The following is a 15,543-nucleotide window of genomic DNA, read 5'->3' on the forward strand; positions in this document are numbered from 1 at the left end:
TAAACATCTGTTTGGTATTTTGCAATGCTGTGAAAACTACACAGGACAGGCTGAAGAGGGCAAGTAGCTCTCAAAGTGTTATCACTGGACCAGCAGCATCAGCATTACCTAGAAAGTTATTAAAATGCCAATTCTCAGGCCCCATCCCACACCTATAGTATCAGGTAATCTGGGGGATGGGACTCAGCACTCTGGTTTTATGAGCACTCTAGGGGATTGTGGTGTCCATTCAAGTTTAAGAACCACATTTTTAGAGCATAGGTTGATACAGTAGACATGTGAAGGAATGGCCTCTGTTGTATATGAACCTGTTAATCTATCACAAGCACCAGATTTATGGCATTATGGCCACACTGCATAATAGCTAGTGAACTTGCCCTTTATCCCAAACCAGTCAGTGTCCTCATATAACTGTATCCTCCCACTCACTGGGTTTGGATGATTGATGCAAAGTCATGATTTAATTCATTTAATTTTCAAAATTGCTTTGGTGCAATTTAGCCAAATGGTGCCATTCACTTGGCAAATACATAAATAAAATTTTTTTGAGACCAGACCAACAGGAACTCTGAACCTCCACAATTCTATATCATGATCACTGTTGAGGGGCAGAAGCAGCAGAAGCTCCACTGACCCTCAAGCCAGTTATTGTTGGTATAGTGGCCAGGCCTAGTTCCAGGCTATCACTTATAGTTTTCATCCAGTCTCATTCCTAAGTTTTGGTATTGCATCTTAAGGTAAATATATATTTTGCTTGCAAATTAAGAATGTCAGGTCTCTAGATGGAATATTTATTTATTTATTGTTTGTTTGTTTGTGTGATTGTTGATTTTAGTAAGCAAAGTAGTAAATTGCATTAAAGCTCAATCACTCTACTTTAAGACTCCTCATGGTCAAAGGACTCCATGAGGTGATAAATTTCTGAACTAGATTCTCCTTTAACACAAGGTTGGCCATAGTCAGCCACAGGCTATGAGTCCATCATGCAGGGTGGAGCAGAAGGCATTACCCCCACTGACTGCAACTGGGAAGCTGCCAATGTCCATTTGGACAATCCAGAGAATAATCAGGTGATTGTGCTATTGTTGTATCTTATCTCCCTGGAATCAAACCAAACCTAAGCTCTCTGCTGAGCCCCAAAGCAGGAGTGAGAGGACCATGGCATGCCTAGCTGAGGGAGGTTAAGCCTTTGACAGCAACAACCTTGATATTTAATAACATGCCTGTCATATCTTATTACTGATTTAATCATGCAAGATCTATAAATTATACAAAATAAGGATTACCTTAAAGTATTCCATCAGTGATCTGGAGTACTTCATAGCATGGTCCTTTTTCAGTTTAAACATCCTCAAGTAGAGAAGAGATAAACATCGGTAGCTGTGGTGATGAAGAAAGAGTTATGTTAATTCCAGTGCTTAAGGAAACCAGTATACTGTAAAATAAATGTTGACTCATATTTTGCAGTTACTTCCCTATAGTTATTGAGAAACAAAAGCAGTAAGAACATTAAAAGAGAAGGGGTAAGCATTACAATCCCATCTTGATAAGGATATACATTAGGAGAGTAAATGTTTAGTCAGCGACTGGAGAAATCCATTAGTTATCCTTCAATAGTTTAATGGAACACAAGAACAATAATCTGAGTCAAGCAGTTTAAGTTGATCCGGAGTTTTCTAATTGTTCTGCAACATTTCAACCACTTCCTCTTGGCCTCCATGAGACTTACCATAATACTGCCAGCTTTTTGTCCCCATCCGAAGCCAAGGGGCTTGCAAAGTTCTCGAGTCTCATTGCATACCTTTGAAGAGAAAGAACAAGATCAAGTGGAATCTATATTACCCTTCAAAAAGTTCCAAAGTTATTGGTATCCTCATAATCTGAATGTCTTAGCCCCACATTTGTTCTGGGTGGGAAGCCTGACTAGGGCAAATGGGCAAAAGCATGCTTCCTTGAAAACATAAACAAATGATAATTGTGTGTGCCACTTGGCTTACATAAGTTGGCTCTGGAGAAATCCAGTGAAATCTGGAGCTCATGTTCTAGGACAGTGCTGTGGAATTGCTATTGGTTATCAGTGTGTATAAATGCTGTTTCTAGGAACACCCTAGCTAAACATTATTGGTTTTTCAATGGGAGGTTTACCCAAATGTCAATCTCACTTGTGTTTATGACAGATGAGTTAAATACACAACTATGTCTGATATGAGCATAGGGAGACCATAATCACACAGTTGATAAGGTCTTTTCTAGTGACTCAGGTTTGGAATATATTCCTATGGAAAGTGATTTTGTTTTTTCAAAGGAATATGATTTCACAACATTTGATGGTCTAAGCACCCTTAATTTATGGGCCTATATTTTGTTCATTCTCTCTTTTTTTAAATAATTTTTTTATTTAATTCAAGTTCAAGTACAGCTTTCTTTCTTATATTCCCAACCCTGCCCACCCCCCACCCCATGCTCCCCACCTCCCTCCCATTTCCGCCCCCCACCCTTAGTTAATGTCCATGTGTCCTTTATACTTGTTCATGTGAGTCCATCCCCTTTTCCCCTATGATTCTCTCCCCTCTCCCCTCTGGACCCTGTCAGTCTGTTCTGTATTTGAGAGTCATTGGTCATATTTTGCTTGCTTGTTTGTTTTGTTGTTTAGATTCCTGTTAAAGGTGAGATCATATGGTATTTATCTTTCACCGCCTGGCTTGTTTTGCTCAGCATAATGCTTTCCAGTTCCATCCATGATGTTGCAAAGGGTAGTAGTTCCTTCTTGCTTTCTGCAGCATAGAATTCCATTGTGTAAATGTACCATAGTTTTTTGATCCAGTCATTTACCAATGGGCATCTAGGTTGCTTCCAACTCTTGGCTATCGTAAATTGTGCTGCTATGAACATCAGGGTGCATAGATTCTTTTGGATTGGTGATTCAGGGTTCTTAGGATATACTCCTAAGAGTGGAATTGCTGGGTCAAAAGGCACGTTCATTTTTAGTTTTCTTAGAAAATTCCATACTATTTTCCATAGTGGTTGCACCAGTCTGCAATCCCACCAACAGTGAACTAGAGTCCCCTTTTCCCCACAACCTCTCCAGCACTTGTTGTTTGTTTCTTTGTTTATGATAGCCATTCTGACTGGTGTTAAGTGGTATCTCATTGTTTTAATTTGCATCTCTCTGATAGCTAGTGATATCAAGCATCTTTTCATGTGTCTCTGGATCCTTTGTATGTCCTCCTTGGAGAAATGTCTGTTCAAGTCCTCCGCCCATTTTTTAATCGGGTTGCTTGTCTTCTTTGAGTGGAGTCAAGTGAGTTCTTCGTATATTTTGGAGATTAAACCTTTGTCTGAGGTATCATTGGCAAATATGTTTTCCCAAGCTGTTGCTTCTGTTTTTATCTTGATACTGTTTTCCTTAGCCATGCAGAAGCTTTTAATTTTGATGAGATCCCATTTGTTTATTCTTTCCTTTATATCCCTTACTCTAGGGGACGTATCAGCAAAAATATTGCTGCGTGGAATATCCGAGATTTTCTTCCATTCTCTTTAATTGTTACTTTCCACACTGGGGTGATCAAAAGCTGAGTAATTGTTATTTTTTCCTTTTAGTTGAACACATTTCATTCGAGGCATTTAGATTCTTGAAAATCAATTCATTGCATAAAATCATTGTCTGAGCTTCAATGAAAATTCAAAGGTACTTGTCGTGGAAAAAGTAAGAGAGTTCAGTGTTGCAGAAGAAAGTTGAAAGTCCTCAGGCAGCCTGTACTAGTTCTCATTTATGATAAGCCAATGGAGAACCAGCAGGGACTCTGTGCTTATACCGTTAACTCCCCATTTTCATCAGCCTCCCCAGAATAGCAGCACCCCTGAGCTTGCCCCTCAAGACTCTGCACACCCCCAGCATACTCTATGCCCCTGTTCTCCCACTTACTGTCCCAATTTTGTTCAGTGAACATTTTTCAATAAGAGGACCCATGCACTTGAGGTGAGCCCCTCCTGTTGCTGTGATACTAACCAAAATGATTTTTATTATGTAGTAAATCTGGTGAAATGTCAAGTTATTGTGATGCTCCATTTGTTTTTACAAATACATTTCCACTGCAGATTTCCCAAGGTTCAGGGCAACTATAATTAATTGAATGAAGAAAATGGGGCTCTCTCTGTTGTCAGCATACTGTTTGGGATAGAGTAATAAACATATCTTCAATATAATATTACACTAGTGACCCTAGCTAGCACAGCTCAGTGGATTGAGCGTGGGCCTGTGAACCACACAATTGCGGTTCGATTCCCAGTCAGGGCACATGCCTGGGTTGCAGGACAGTTCCCAGCAGGAGACTCACAAGAGGCAACCATATATTGATATTTCTCTCCCTCTCTCCTTCCCTTCCCCTCTAAAGATAAATAAATAACATCTTTAATATATATATATATATATATATATATATATATAATATTACACTAGTAAAACTATGTTCATATTACAGTCACCCTCTAATAGCAACCACTTTTGAAGTGAATTGATGGTGGAGCCTTAATTGCTTAAGTGAATCAGACCACCTAGTCACTTTAGCCCATTTTATTCCCAACTGGAATATAAAACAGAAAACTGTACTTGAATGAGAATTAAATAAAAAAATAAATAAAAATAAAAAAGGGAAAAAATAATTATACACACACTATAGTAAATGCAAAAAATGTACATATACACAGAGAGGACACAAAAGGAGTGCATGTATAAATGGTGTAATCTGGAAAAAGGTGGTCAAATCTTAAAAAGTCCATGGATTATCAAAGTCTATGTTCTAGTTAGGATTCTGTACTATAGTTTTGCAAGCTATTACTCTGAGGGTGGATCTGGGTGAGGGTGCACAGGAGCTTTCTGTATCATTTTTTACAACTGTATGTGAATCTATTATTAACTCAACACTAAAAATAAAGTTAAAATATTGACTTTAAAGTGAATGTTCATAAATACTTCACTGACTTTGATCAGGTTCCACTGAAATATATTTCTGTTGGCAGTAAACTATTATATAATAAAAACTGTGATTAGAAAAAAGATAGCATTTTGGAAAAAAATTGAGGGAAGGAAAATAAATTGAAAAGATTCAAATTTCATTTTTACAAAAAACCTGATGTTTTGTTTTTATGTATTTTAAGAGAGCATAAAGTTCCTAAAATAAAATTAATAAGAAATAAAATATATATAGAAAGGGAAAACACCCATAATTTCACCTTATTACAGATATGAACTCATTTATCTTCCAGGTTGATACACATTCAGAAAAACATTTTTCATGGATAGAAATGTAATGTATATAGCTTGCTTTTACTTTAACATCATGGTGTAAACATTTTTATGCAGGTACATAGTTTCCATCATTGTTGCACTTTAGTGGCTGCAAAGTATTTTGTTGAGTGTACTGTGATGTAATTAATTACTCTTCTATTATCGATTTTTTGTTTGCTCCAAATTGTGTGCTATAATTTATGACAAATAGAACACTTTACAGAATTTTCAAATTTCTAGAATTTGACTTACTGGCTCAAAAAATATAAATGCTGCCTTGGCTGGTGTAGCTCAGTGGATTGGGCAAGGGCCTGTGAACCACACGCAGGGCACATGCCTGGGTTGCAGGCCAGTTCCCAGTTCCTGGAAGGGGAACCTTGCCCTTTATCTAAAGATAAATAAATAAAATCTTTAAAAAATATATAAATGCTAATTTTTTGTAGGTTTTCCTAGAGAATGCCAAATTATCCTCAATTTACAATGATCATTTTCTACTGCCATCATCAGCATAGGACAGGCCTAGTTCACCAATATTTTTTGTGTGTGCTAATACCAGGTATTAGCATTTTTACAATTTATTTTATTTTATTATTTTTTAATATAGTCTCTTGATTATACCATTACAGTTGTTCTATTCCCCCCTTCATTCCCCTCCACCCGCACACTCCCTCCCCCACCCTTCTCCCCCCTTAGTTTATAACCATGTGTCTCAAATTCTTTAGATTCTATATTTCCCCCACTATTCTCACCCTCCCCCTATCTATTTCCTACCTACCATCTATGCTATTTTCTGTGCCTTCTCCCCCCTTCTCTTCCTCCCACCCCCCTGTTTCTAACCCTCCATGTGTTCTTCATTTCTATGGTTCCACTCCTGATCTAGCTGTCCTCTTGGTTTGCTTTTGTTTTAGGTGTGGTTGTTAATAACTGTGTGTTTGCTGTCCTTTCACTGTTGATATTTTTCATCATCTCTTTCTTATATAAGTCCCTTTAGCATTTCATATAATAAGGGCTTGGTGATGATGAACTCCTTGAACTTGACCTTGTCTGAGAAGCACTTTATCTGTCCTTCCATTCTAAATGAAAGTTTTGCTGGATAAAGCAATCTTGGCTGTAGGTCTTTGGATTTCATGACTTGGAATACTTCTTTCCAGCCCCTTCTTGCCTGGAAGGTCTCTTTTGAGAAATCCGCTGACAGTCTGATGGGTACTCCTTTGTAGGTGACTGTCCCCTTATCCCTTGCTGCTTCTAGGATTCTCTCCTTCATTTTAGTCTTGGCTAATGTAATTATGATGTGCCTTGGTGTGTTCCTTCTTGGGTCCAACTTCTTTGGCACTCTCTGAGCTTCCTGGATTTCCTGGAAGTCTATTTCCTTTGCCAGACTGGGGAAGTTCTCCTTTATTATTTGTTCAAATACATTTTCCACTCGTGGCTGTTTCTTTCCCCCTTCTGGTACCCCTATAATCCGGATGTTGGAACGTTTAAAGATGTCCTGGAGGTTCCTAAGCCTCTCCTCATTTTTTTGAATTCTTGTTTCTTTACTATTTTCTGGTTGGATGTTTCGTTCTTCCTTCTGGTCCACTCCCTTGATTTGAGTCCCATTTTCCTTTCCATCGCTATTGGTTTCCTGGACATCTCCCTTCATTTCAATTAGTTTAGCCTTCATATGTTCCTCTAATTTGTGACTAAGTTCCTCTAATTTGTGACTGTACTCTACCAATTCTGTGAGCATCCTGATAAATAGTGTTTTAAATTGGGCTTCTGAGAGGCTGGCAATCTGTTGGTCGCTTAGAGTTATTGGCTCTGGGACTTTGAGTTCTTGCACCATCTTTTGGGCTGTTTCCGGGCTGCCTGTGCTCCTAGGTCTGTCCTTCCCGACCCTGCTCTGCTGCTGGCTCTGCCTCTCTTACCGTCCCCGTTGAATGGTTCGTAGCTGTCGGACTTCCGTATAATTCGGTTTTCTGGTCTCTGGGTGTGTCTTAGTTCTCCAAAACTTTTGTTGTATCCAAACTTGGTTGTGGGAGAAGGCACAGTGTTTCCACCTATGCCTCCATCTTGGTGGAAGTCTACAATTTATTATTAATTTAAAAAGTGCCATTTGTAAAATTCTTGGATAAATAGAAGACATGAATTCTCTCCATGTTTGTTCACTGTTTTCCTTCAATTTTTATTGTTTGCAATTTTTTGCCAGAATTTCATTTTGCTCAATTTTGAAAATCACAGGCGGCCTTGAATAGATATTGAAAAAAACACACAATTTTGTCTTAAAAGCTACAGAATGGCAATGGCAGCCTTCACTGTGTATGATATTGGAGAGGTATTTTACATGTTTCTCAACAGAGAAAAACCAAAGATGGCTGGCTACCTATGATTTTCCTTATGATCTCTTTACTTTTGTTGCTTTAACTAAATCTTCTTATTCTATGTAAGCATATTTTTCTTTATAATAGTTCACATTCTTTAGATATTTTAGAATGCTTTCTTATAAAATATGCATGCTAAATTTGTCTAATGTTTCTAAAAGTTTAGGTACCAGTGTTCTTAGATTTGTAAACATTTTGTTTACAAGTAACATAGTAAAAAATCTAAAAACCAGGCCTGGAATTATTGATTAATCAAGCCAGAGGTGACCACGATATAAGGGCTTATCAAGTGAAGTACAGTTCACTCAATCAAAAGCAAATATTTAATCAATCCAGGAAATGATAGTGCTTACCCATTATTCAGAGGTGGGTTAAATTATTTTACAAATATCTGCAGGGTACTGGAGGACCCTGGAATGGATATCATTTCTTCTCTTTCCCCATCTCTCAGGAATATTTTGATTCCCCACAAATTTTACTCTGCCAAAACCAACAGGCCAAAAAGTTTCATTTAAAATACAAATGAAACCAATAATCTGTGCAGTTAATATACCCTCTCCTATTTTCATTCTTTCATCTCTACCCTGCCCCTGCTACCACCTTGTCTGTTTCCCTTAAATTCCAGATGCATACAAAGTCTAATTCACACTTGTGGCCTTAATGCTGACTTAATGTTAGAACAGTGCTCCCTCCCTTTTTAATAACTAAGGCAGAAAAATTCTTAGAAAACATGGTTTATAACAAAAATCCCAACAATACCACTTTTTTGAATTATAAAATTGCACTTTGAATAGATAAGTGTCAATGCCAAACAGTGAAACTATTACATTTCTACCCGCTATATTTCCACTTTACTTTTATGAATACTGCAAATTATAAATCATTGTAACCTCTTAAGGAATAATATATAAAAGCAGTGTCCATAAATTATAAATGTCCATACTATTAATAAAATGGCAAGACCTAATTGTCATGATTTCTAAGAAAAAGATGCTTTGGACAAATCATCACTATGCGGGAATGATATTTTAAAAAGTAGCAGCTTCCAGTTATGACTGAAATGGGTTTAGGAAGATGGTTGCAGAATGGCCATTTACCTCAGGAGCTCCACAGTCTCAGAGTACATGGTATAGGGAGACTTTGCTTCTAGAGGTTTGCGCTCCATAGCATTGCCACATTCAGTGAAAGACAGGGCTGCGTCAGCATAATTCACAGCTTTGCCAAATTTCTCAAACTGAAACAGGAATAAAAGTCATCAATATAACATTCCCCTTTCTCATTTATATTAAGGAGGAGTTCGCAAAATGGGGCAAATTTGCAACCCTACCTCAGGGAACATTTCACAATATCTGGAGACATTTTTGTTTGTTGCCACTAGGGACAGAGGGCATCTAGTGGGCAGAGGCCAGAGATATGACTAACCATTTAGCAATGCACAGGGCAGCCTTCACAATAAAGAATTATCCGGCCTAACAATGTCAAGAGTGAGAAACCCTGATGTAGAGGTGGGACAATGTATGAATGTATGTTGACAATAATGCAACTGATTTAAGGTTCTATTCCAATTACACTGAGGCTGGTTAAGAAAACTTCAGCTTAGGTATCATGTGTGGTGGTATTATCATGTATTTGTGGTATTATTATTATATTGTTGTTGTTGTTATCTTTTTGGTACACCAGAATCCAAATCACTGCCTTGACTAGATTCTATTCACTAAATTTATTAGACTGATCATTGTAGTGTCCTATAGACAAGCTTGCAATGGAACTCTTCTTTTTTAAGACTTGTGGACAACTAACGCATACAGGCTTTACTTAGAACTCTGTAAGCATGTCAACCTTACTTCCAGGAGAGGAGTAAAAAAGTAGATGTGATTGTCATGAAAAATGTAAAGCTATAGTGTGACTGTTGACAATAATCACATTGATTTCACTGTAAATAATTGTCTGAAATAGTGTGTCAAAAGCCAAAAAATATAGCAATACTAAATATTTTAGTTTAGTAAAATTTTATTGCAAAAGATTTTAGCATCAATAATGGTCACAATTAAGGTGACTTAGACAAATTGATTTCTTTTTTATGTGTAACAAATATTATATATATGATACTTTATACTGAGTATTTTATAACAGTATTTAACATTTTCAATGTCTGATAGCTAGATATCAGAATTCCACTAATGCACAATTCTATGTAAAAGAACAATACAATGAAGATTTAGCTATTTAATTTCCTTATATACCTTTCAACAAAATATTTTCTATACAACTGTGCAGGCTTCAATTCTCAAAATGGCAGAGTAGCTGTCTCTAGTAAAGAATTAAGTACAAGTATAAAATGACTTACTGGTCCTACAAAATCTCTTGTTGTAAATGACTTTTTGCAATAAATGTTTTTCAGCTTTTATGTACTGCAAGAATTCTGTGATTTCATTTCTGTGAGATGCTGTGGAAAATATTTTCAACCAAATTCAAAGGGTTTTTTGAAAATCTATGTATATATGCAAACCACCATCCTCTCTCACTTTAGAAGATAATCTCCTTAGGTTATCTGGCTCCAAATAGCTCTCCCATTTGAAAATTAATCTTTATATTCTGATTTTTAAAAATGTGATTTCATTCACAAATCCATAGCTGTGAGAATCTTTAAAGATCTCCTAGCCCCAACACCCACTTTTCAAAAAGAAGAACCTGTAGTCCAGAGAAATTTCACGATCATAGTGCTAATTAGTGTTCAGGTCACATCCCCTTCCTGGGCTTCAATGTCTCCATCTATAATATAAGGAACTTGAACTACAAGGGGGCTGGCTTCCAACTCTAGAATAGACATAAGCCTAGCAAAGATATCTTACCCTGAAATAAAGAAATGTTCTTCAACAATATTTAAATTGTTACTAGCTCCTGATGGAGCTTTTTAAGATTTTTCACATACTCCCTTTGAAATTATAATGCCAACGATATCCTGATGATCTCTCTCTCCCCCTCCTCTCTCTCAAGTAGCATCCAACTGACAGTTTTATGTGAACAGCATAGTATTTTTTAAGCCCAACCCAAGGACATGTTTCCATTATTAAGGGAGAGAAAAGAAAGGGAGAGAGAGAAAAATAAAACATACATATGGAACTGGCAAACTTTAGTGCACAGAGAGATGCTCCAACCAACTGAGCCACATGGCTAGGACTCCTCATGATCTCTTATGTACTGTGGCTCTTTGAAGGGTCACACACCATTGAAATATCTAAGGCTGTTTCACCCCACTTTCAAGAACCATTTTTTCCCTCATGAGGGCAGAATTTCCTCAATTGAAAAGAACTCACATGACTTCACTCTAAGAAGACAACTAACCCAATTAAAAAATGGGGAAAGGACTTGAACAGACACTTCTCCAAGGAGGACATACAGAGGATCAAGAGACACATGAAGAGATGCTCTATATCGCTTGCTATCAGAGAGATGCAAATTAAAACCACAATGAGATACCACTTTACACTGGTGAGAATGGCTATCATAAACAAAGCAATAAACAACAAATGTTGAAGAGGGTGTGGGGAAAAGGGGACTCTGGTCCACTGTTGGTGGGATTGCAGACTGGTACAACCATTATGGAAAACAGTATGGAATTTTCTCAGAAAACTAAAATTGGACTTGCCTTTTTACCCAGCAATTCCGCTGCTAGGATTGTATCCTAAGAACCCTAAAACACCAATCCCAAAGAACCTATGTACCCCAATATTCATAGCAGCACAATTTACAATAGACAAGAGTTGGAAGCAACCTAGGTGCCCGTCAGGAAATGAATGGATCAAAAAAGTATGGTACATATACACAATGGAATTTTATGCTGCAGAAAGAAAGAAAGAGCTCCTACCTTTTGCAACAACATGGATGAAACTGGAAAGCATTATGCTGAGTGAAATAAGCCAGGTGTTGAAGGACAAATACCATATGATCTCACCTTTAACAGGAAGCTAAACAACAAAACAAACAAGCAAGCAAAATATAACCAAAGACACTGAAATAGAGAACAGGCTGACAGCAACCAGAGGGAAGAGGGGAGGGAATTTCAGGGGAAATAGGGGAGGGATTTAGAGGAACATATATAAAGGATACATGGACAACAACTGAGAAGGATGGAAATGGGAGGGAGGGGGGGAGCAAGGGGGTGGGATGGAATGGGAGTAATAGACAGAAAACTGTACTTGAATAATAATTAAATACATTTTTAAAAAATTAAAAAAAAAGAAAATGCATTGTCTGAATGGATTAGACCAACAGTGGTTTGGGGAGGCTGGAGCATTTAAACAGACCCTGGACAGCAGAGAGTGTTGCTTATTCTTAATTACATGTACATGTTTTTCTGTATCATTAATTTTGTCAGTTCTTTCATAATTTTTAAAATGTGTTTTATTAATTATTACAGTTGTCCCCTTTCCCTGCTTCATTCCCGAACACCCTACACATCCCATCCCACCCACATACCCCCCTTTAGTTCATGTCCATGTGTCAGAAGTTCTTTAGAGTCTATATTTCCCATACTATGCTTTCCCTCCCCGCTGTCTATTTTCTCCCTACCAACTATGCTACTTATTCTTTGTACCTTCTCCCCTCTTCTCCTCCTCCCACTCCAGTGTTGCTAACCCTCCATGTGATCTCCACTTCTGTGGTTCTGATCCTGATCTAGCTGTCCTTTTAGTTTGCTTTTGTTTTAGGTGTGGTTGTTAGTAACTGTGAGTTTGCTGTCCTTACACTGTTCATATTTTTATCTTCTTTTCCTCAGATAAGAACCTTTAACATTTCACATAGTAAGGGCTTGGTGATGATGAACTTCTTGAATTTGACCTTATCTGAGAAGCACTTTATCTGCCCTTCCATTCTAAATGAAAGCTTTGCTGGATAGAGCAATCTTGGATGTAGGTTTTTGGAGTTCATGACTTGGAATACTTCTTTCCAGCCCCTTCTTGCCTGTAAGGTCTCTTTTGAGAAATCAGCTGACAGTCTGATGGGAACTTCTTTGTAGGTGACTGTCCCCTTATCTCTTGCTGCTTCTAGGATTCTCTCCTTCATTTTAATCTCGGCTAATGTAATCATGATGTGCCTTGGTGTGTTCCTTCTTGGGTCCAACTTCTTTGGCACTCTCTGAGCTTCCTGGATTTCCTGGAAGTCTATTTCCTTGGCCAGGCTGGGGAAGTTCTCCTTTATTATTTGTTCAAATAAGTTTTCAACTTGTTGCTGTTCCTTTTCCCCTTCTGGCACCCCTATAATCCGGATGTTGGAACGTTTAAAGATGTCCTGGAGGTTCCTAAGCCTCTCCTCATTTTCTTGAATTCTTGTTTCTTCATTCTTTTCTGTTTGGTCATTTTTTTCTTCCTTCTGGTTCACTCTCTTGTTTTGAGTCCCAGTTTCCTTTCCATCACTATTGGTTTCCTGTGCATTTCCCTTCATTTCAATTAGTTTAGCCTTCATTTACTCCTCTAACTTGTGACTAAAATCAACCAGTTCTGTGAGCATCCTGATCACCAGTGTTTTGAACTGTGCATCTGATAGGTTGGCTATTTCTTGGTCGCTTAGAGTTATTGGCTCTGGGGCTTTCAGTTCTTCTTGAGCCATAATGTTTTGGTCTGTTTGCACCTGTTATGTATGAGGGGCAGAGCACTATGTGTTCACCAGGGTGGGGCAACCCATGTTGGTGGGTTGTGACACTGTATGTGGGGGCGGGGTCAAAGAGGGGCAATGGTGGTCCTCTCTGCTGCTTCCTGCCACTAGGGCCTGTGCAGTCTGTCTCACTGCTCGCTCCTTCACCTGGTTTATCTGCCCATGAATGTGTGACCGTGGTCAGCCTGCCGCCTTGCATAGATGTGTCAACTATCTATTCACATTCTCTGATTCTTCCTGATTTAATTTTGGAAGTTTATATGTTTCTAGGAATGTATTCATTTTGTGCAGGTTGTTCAGTTTGTTAGAATATAATTGTTCTTAATATTTTCTTTAAATTCTTTGTATTTCTTTGGTATCAGTTATTTCTCCTCTTTCAATTCTGCTTTTATTTTTGGTTCCTTTCTCTTTCTTTCTTGATGAGTCTGGTGAAAGGTTTATTAATCTTGTTTATCTTTTTAAAGAACCAGCTCTTGGATTTGTTGATGTTCTGTAACCTTTTTCAGGTTCTATTTAGTTTATTTCTGCTCTGATTTTGGTTATTTCCTTCCTTCTACTCACTTTAGGCTTTGTTTATTGTTCTATTTAAGTTCCTTTAGGTGTGAAGTTAGATCATTTATTTGAGATTTTTCTTTTTCATTTTTATATGGGCCTGTAATGCTATGAATTTCACTCTTAAGAATGGTTTCCCAGTGTCCCATATACTTTGGATTATTGTGTCCTCATTTTCATTTGTTTCAAGGTATCTTTTGATTTCTTCCTTGATCTCATTGTTGACCCATTTATTGTTCAATAATTTATTACTCAGTTTCCATGTCTGCATGTTTTTTCAGTGTTCTTGTGCTTGATTTCTAGTTTTATAGCATTTTGTTCAGAGAACATGCTTGATATGATTTTAATCTTCTTAAATGTTGAGATTATTTTTGTATTCTGACATTTTTTTTGTACTCTAGAAAATGTTACATGTGCATTTGAAAAGTGTGTATATTCTTCTGCTTTGGTGTGAAATGCTCTGAACATATCAATTAAATCCATTTGATCTAGTTTGTCATTTAAGACTTGTCTCTGTTGATTTTCTGCCTGGAACATCTATCCATTGAAGTCAATGGGGTGTTACGATCCCCAAATACACCTGCATGTCTGTCAGTTTCACCCTTTATGTCCATCAAGATTTGCTTCATATATTTAGCCGCTTCTATGTTGGATGTGTAAAGGTTTACTAGGGTTATATCCTCTTGTTGGGTTGTTCCCTTCATTATTATGTAGTGTCCTTTTTTGTCTATTACGATAACCTCAGTTTTAAAATCTATATTGTTGGATATAAGTAGTGCTACTCCAGCTTTTTTTCTTTCCATTTGCATAAAATATCTTTTTCCATCCCTTACTTTTAGTCTGTGTGTATCCTTTGATCTGAGATGGGCTTCTTGGAGGCAGCATATGCATGGGACTTGTTTTCTTATCCATTCATCTACCTTATATCTCTTGGTTGGAGCACTTAGGCCATTTACATTTAAGGTGATTATAGATAGATATGCGTGCAGTCCATTTTATTCTTCTGTTTTTCCATTTTTAGTTTTTTAAATTTGTATTTTTTTATTTTTAATGGCATATTTTATTGTTGTTCAAGTACATTTGTCTCCATTTACCCTCCAACACCCCCCCCCCCACCATCCTCACCTCTCACCCTTGAACCTACTCCCCATTTGGCTTTGTCCATGTGTTTTTTATACATGTTCATTGATGACCTTTCATTTTGTTTTTTGAATATAATTTATTGATTATGATATCACAGTTATCTTATTATTTTTCTCCACTTTATTCACTTCTACCCCACATCCCCTTCCCACCAGCATTTCCCCTTGCCCTTAGTTCATGTCCTTGGGTTGTACATATAAATTCTTTGGCTTCTCCATTTCATGTACTATTCTTAACCTCCCCTGTCTATTTTGTACCTACAATGTATGCTTCTTATTCCCTGTAATTTTTACACCATTCTCCCCCTCCGCCTCACCAGTGATAACTCTCCACGTGATCTCCATTTCTGTGGTTCTATTCATGTTCTAGTTGTTTGCTTTGTTTTCATTTTACATTCAGTTGTTGATAGTTGTGAGTTTGTTGTCATTTTACTGTTCATATTTTTTATTATCCTCTTTTTCTTAGATAAATCCCTTTAACAGTTCATATAATGAGGTCTTGGTGAAGATGAACTCCTTTAACTTTACCTTATCTGGGGAGCATTTTATC

General features: G+C 37.4%; 1 protein-coding gene across 1 annotated transcript in view; it reads right to left on the reverse strand.

Annotated features, from left to right (window-relative positions):
* Positions 1-877: 877 nt before the first annotated feature.
* Positions 878-15,543, reverse strand: part of AFF2 (ALF transcription elongation factor 2) — a 102,152-nt gene continuing 87,486 nt past the window's right edge. Inside the window, exons 9-12 of the mRNA XM_037059276.1 lie at positions 8,745-8,881; positions 1,730-1,801; positions 1,287-1,380; positions 878-970 (exon numbers count right to left, since the gene is read on the reverse strand). Of these exons, the coding sequence (XP_036915171.1) occupies positions 878-970; positions 1,287-1,380; positions 1,730-1,801; positions 8,745-8,881 (396 nt within the window). The remainder of the gene's footprint in view (positions 971-1,286; positions 1,381-1,729; positions 1,802-8,744; positions 8,882-15,543) is intronic.

The sequence above is a fragment of the Sturnira hondurensis genome, unplaced genomic scaffold (genome assembly GCF_014824575.4).
Source record: "Sturnira hondurensis isolate 20B ecotype Veracruz unplaced genomic scaffold, ASM1482457v3 Scaffold0010600, whole genome shotgun sequence".
NCBI lineage: Eukaryota > Metazoa > Chordata > Mammalia > Chiroptera > Phyllostomidae > Sturnira > Sturnira hondurensis.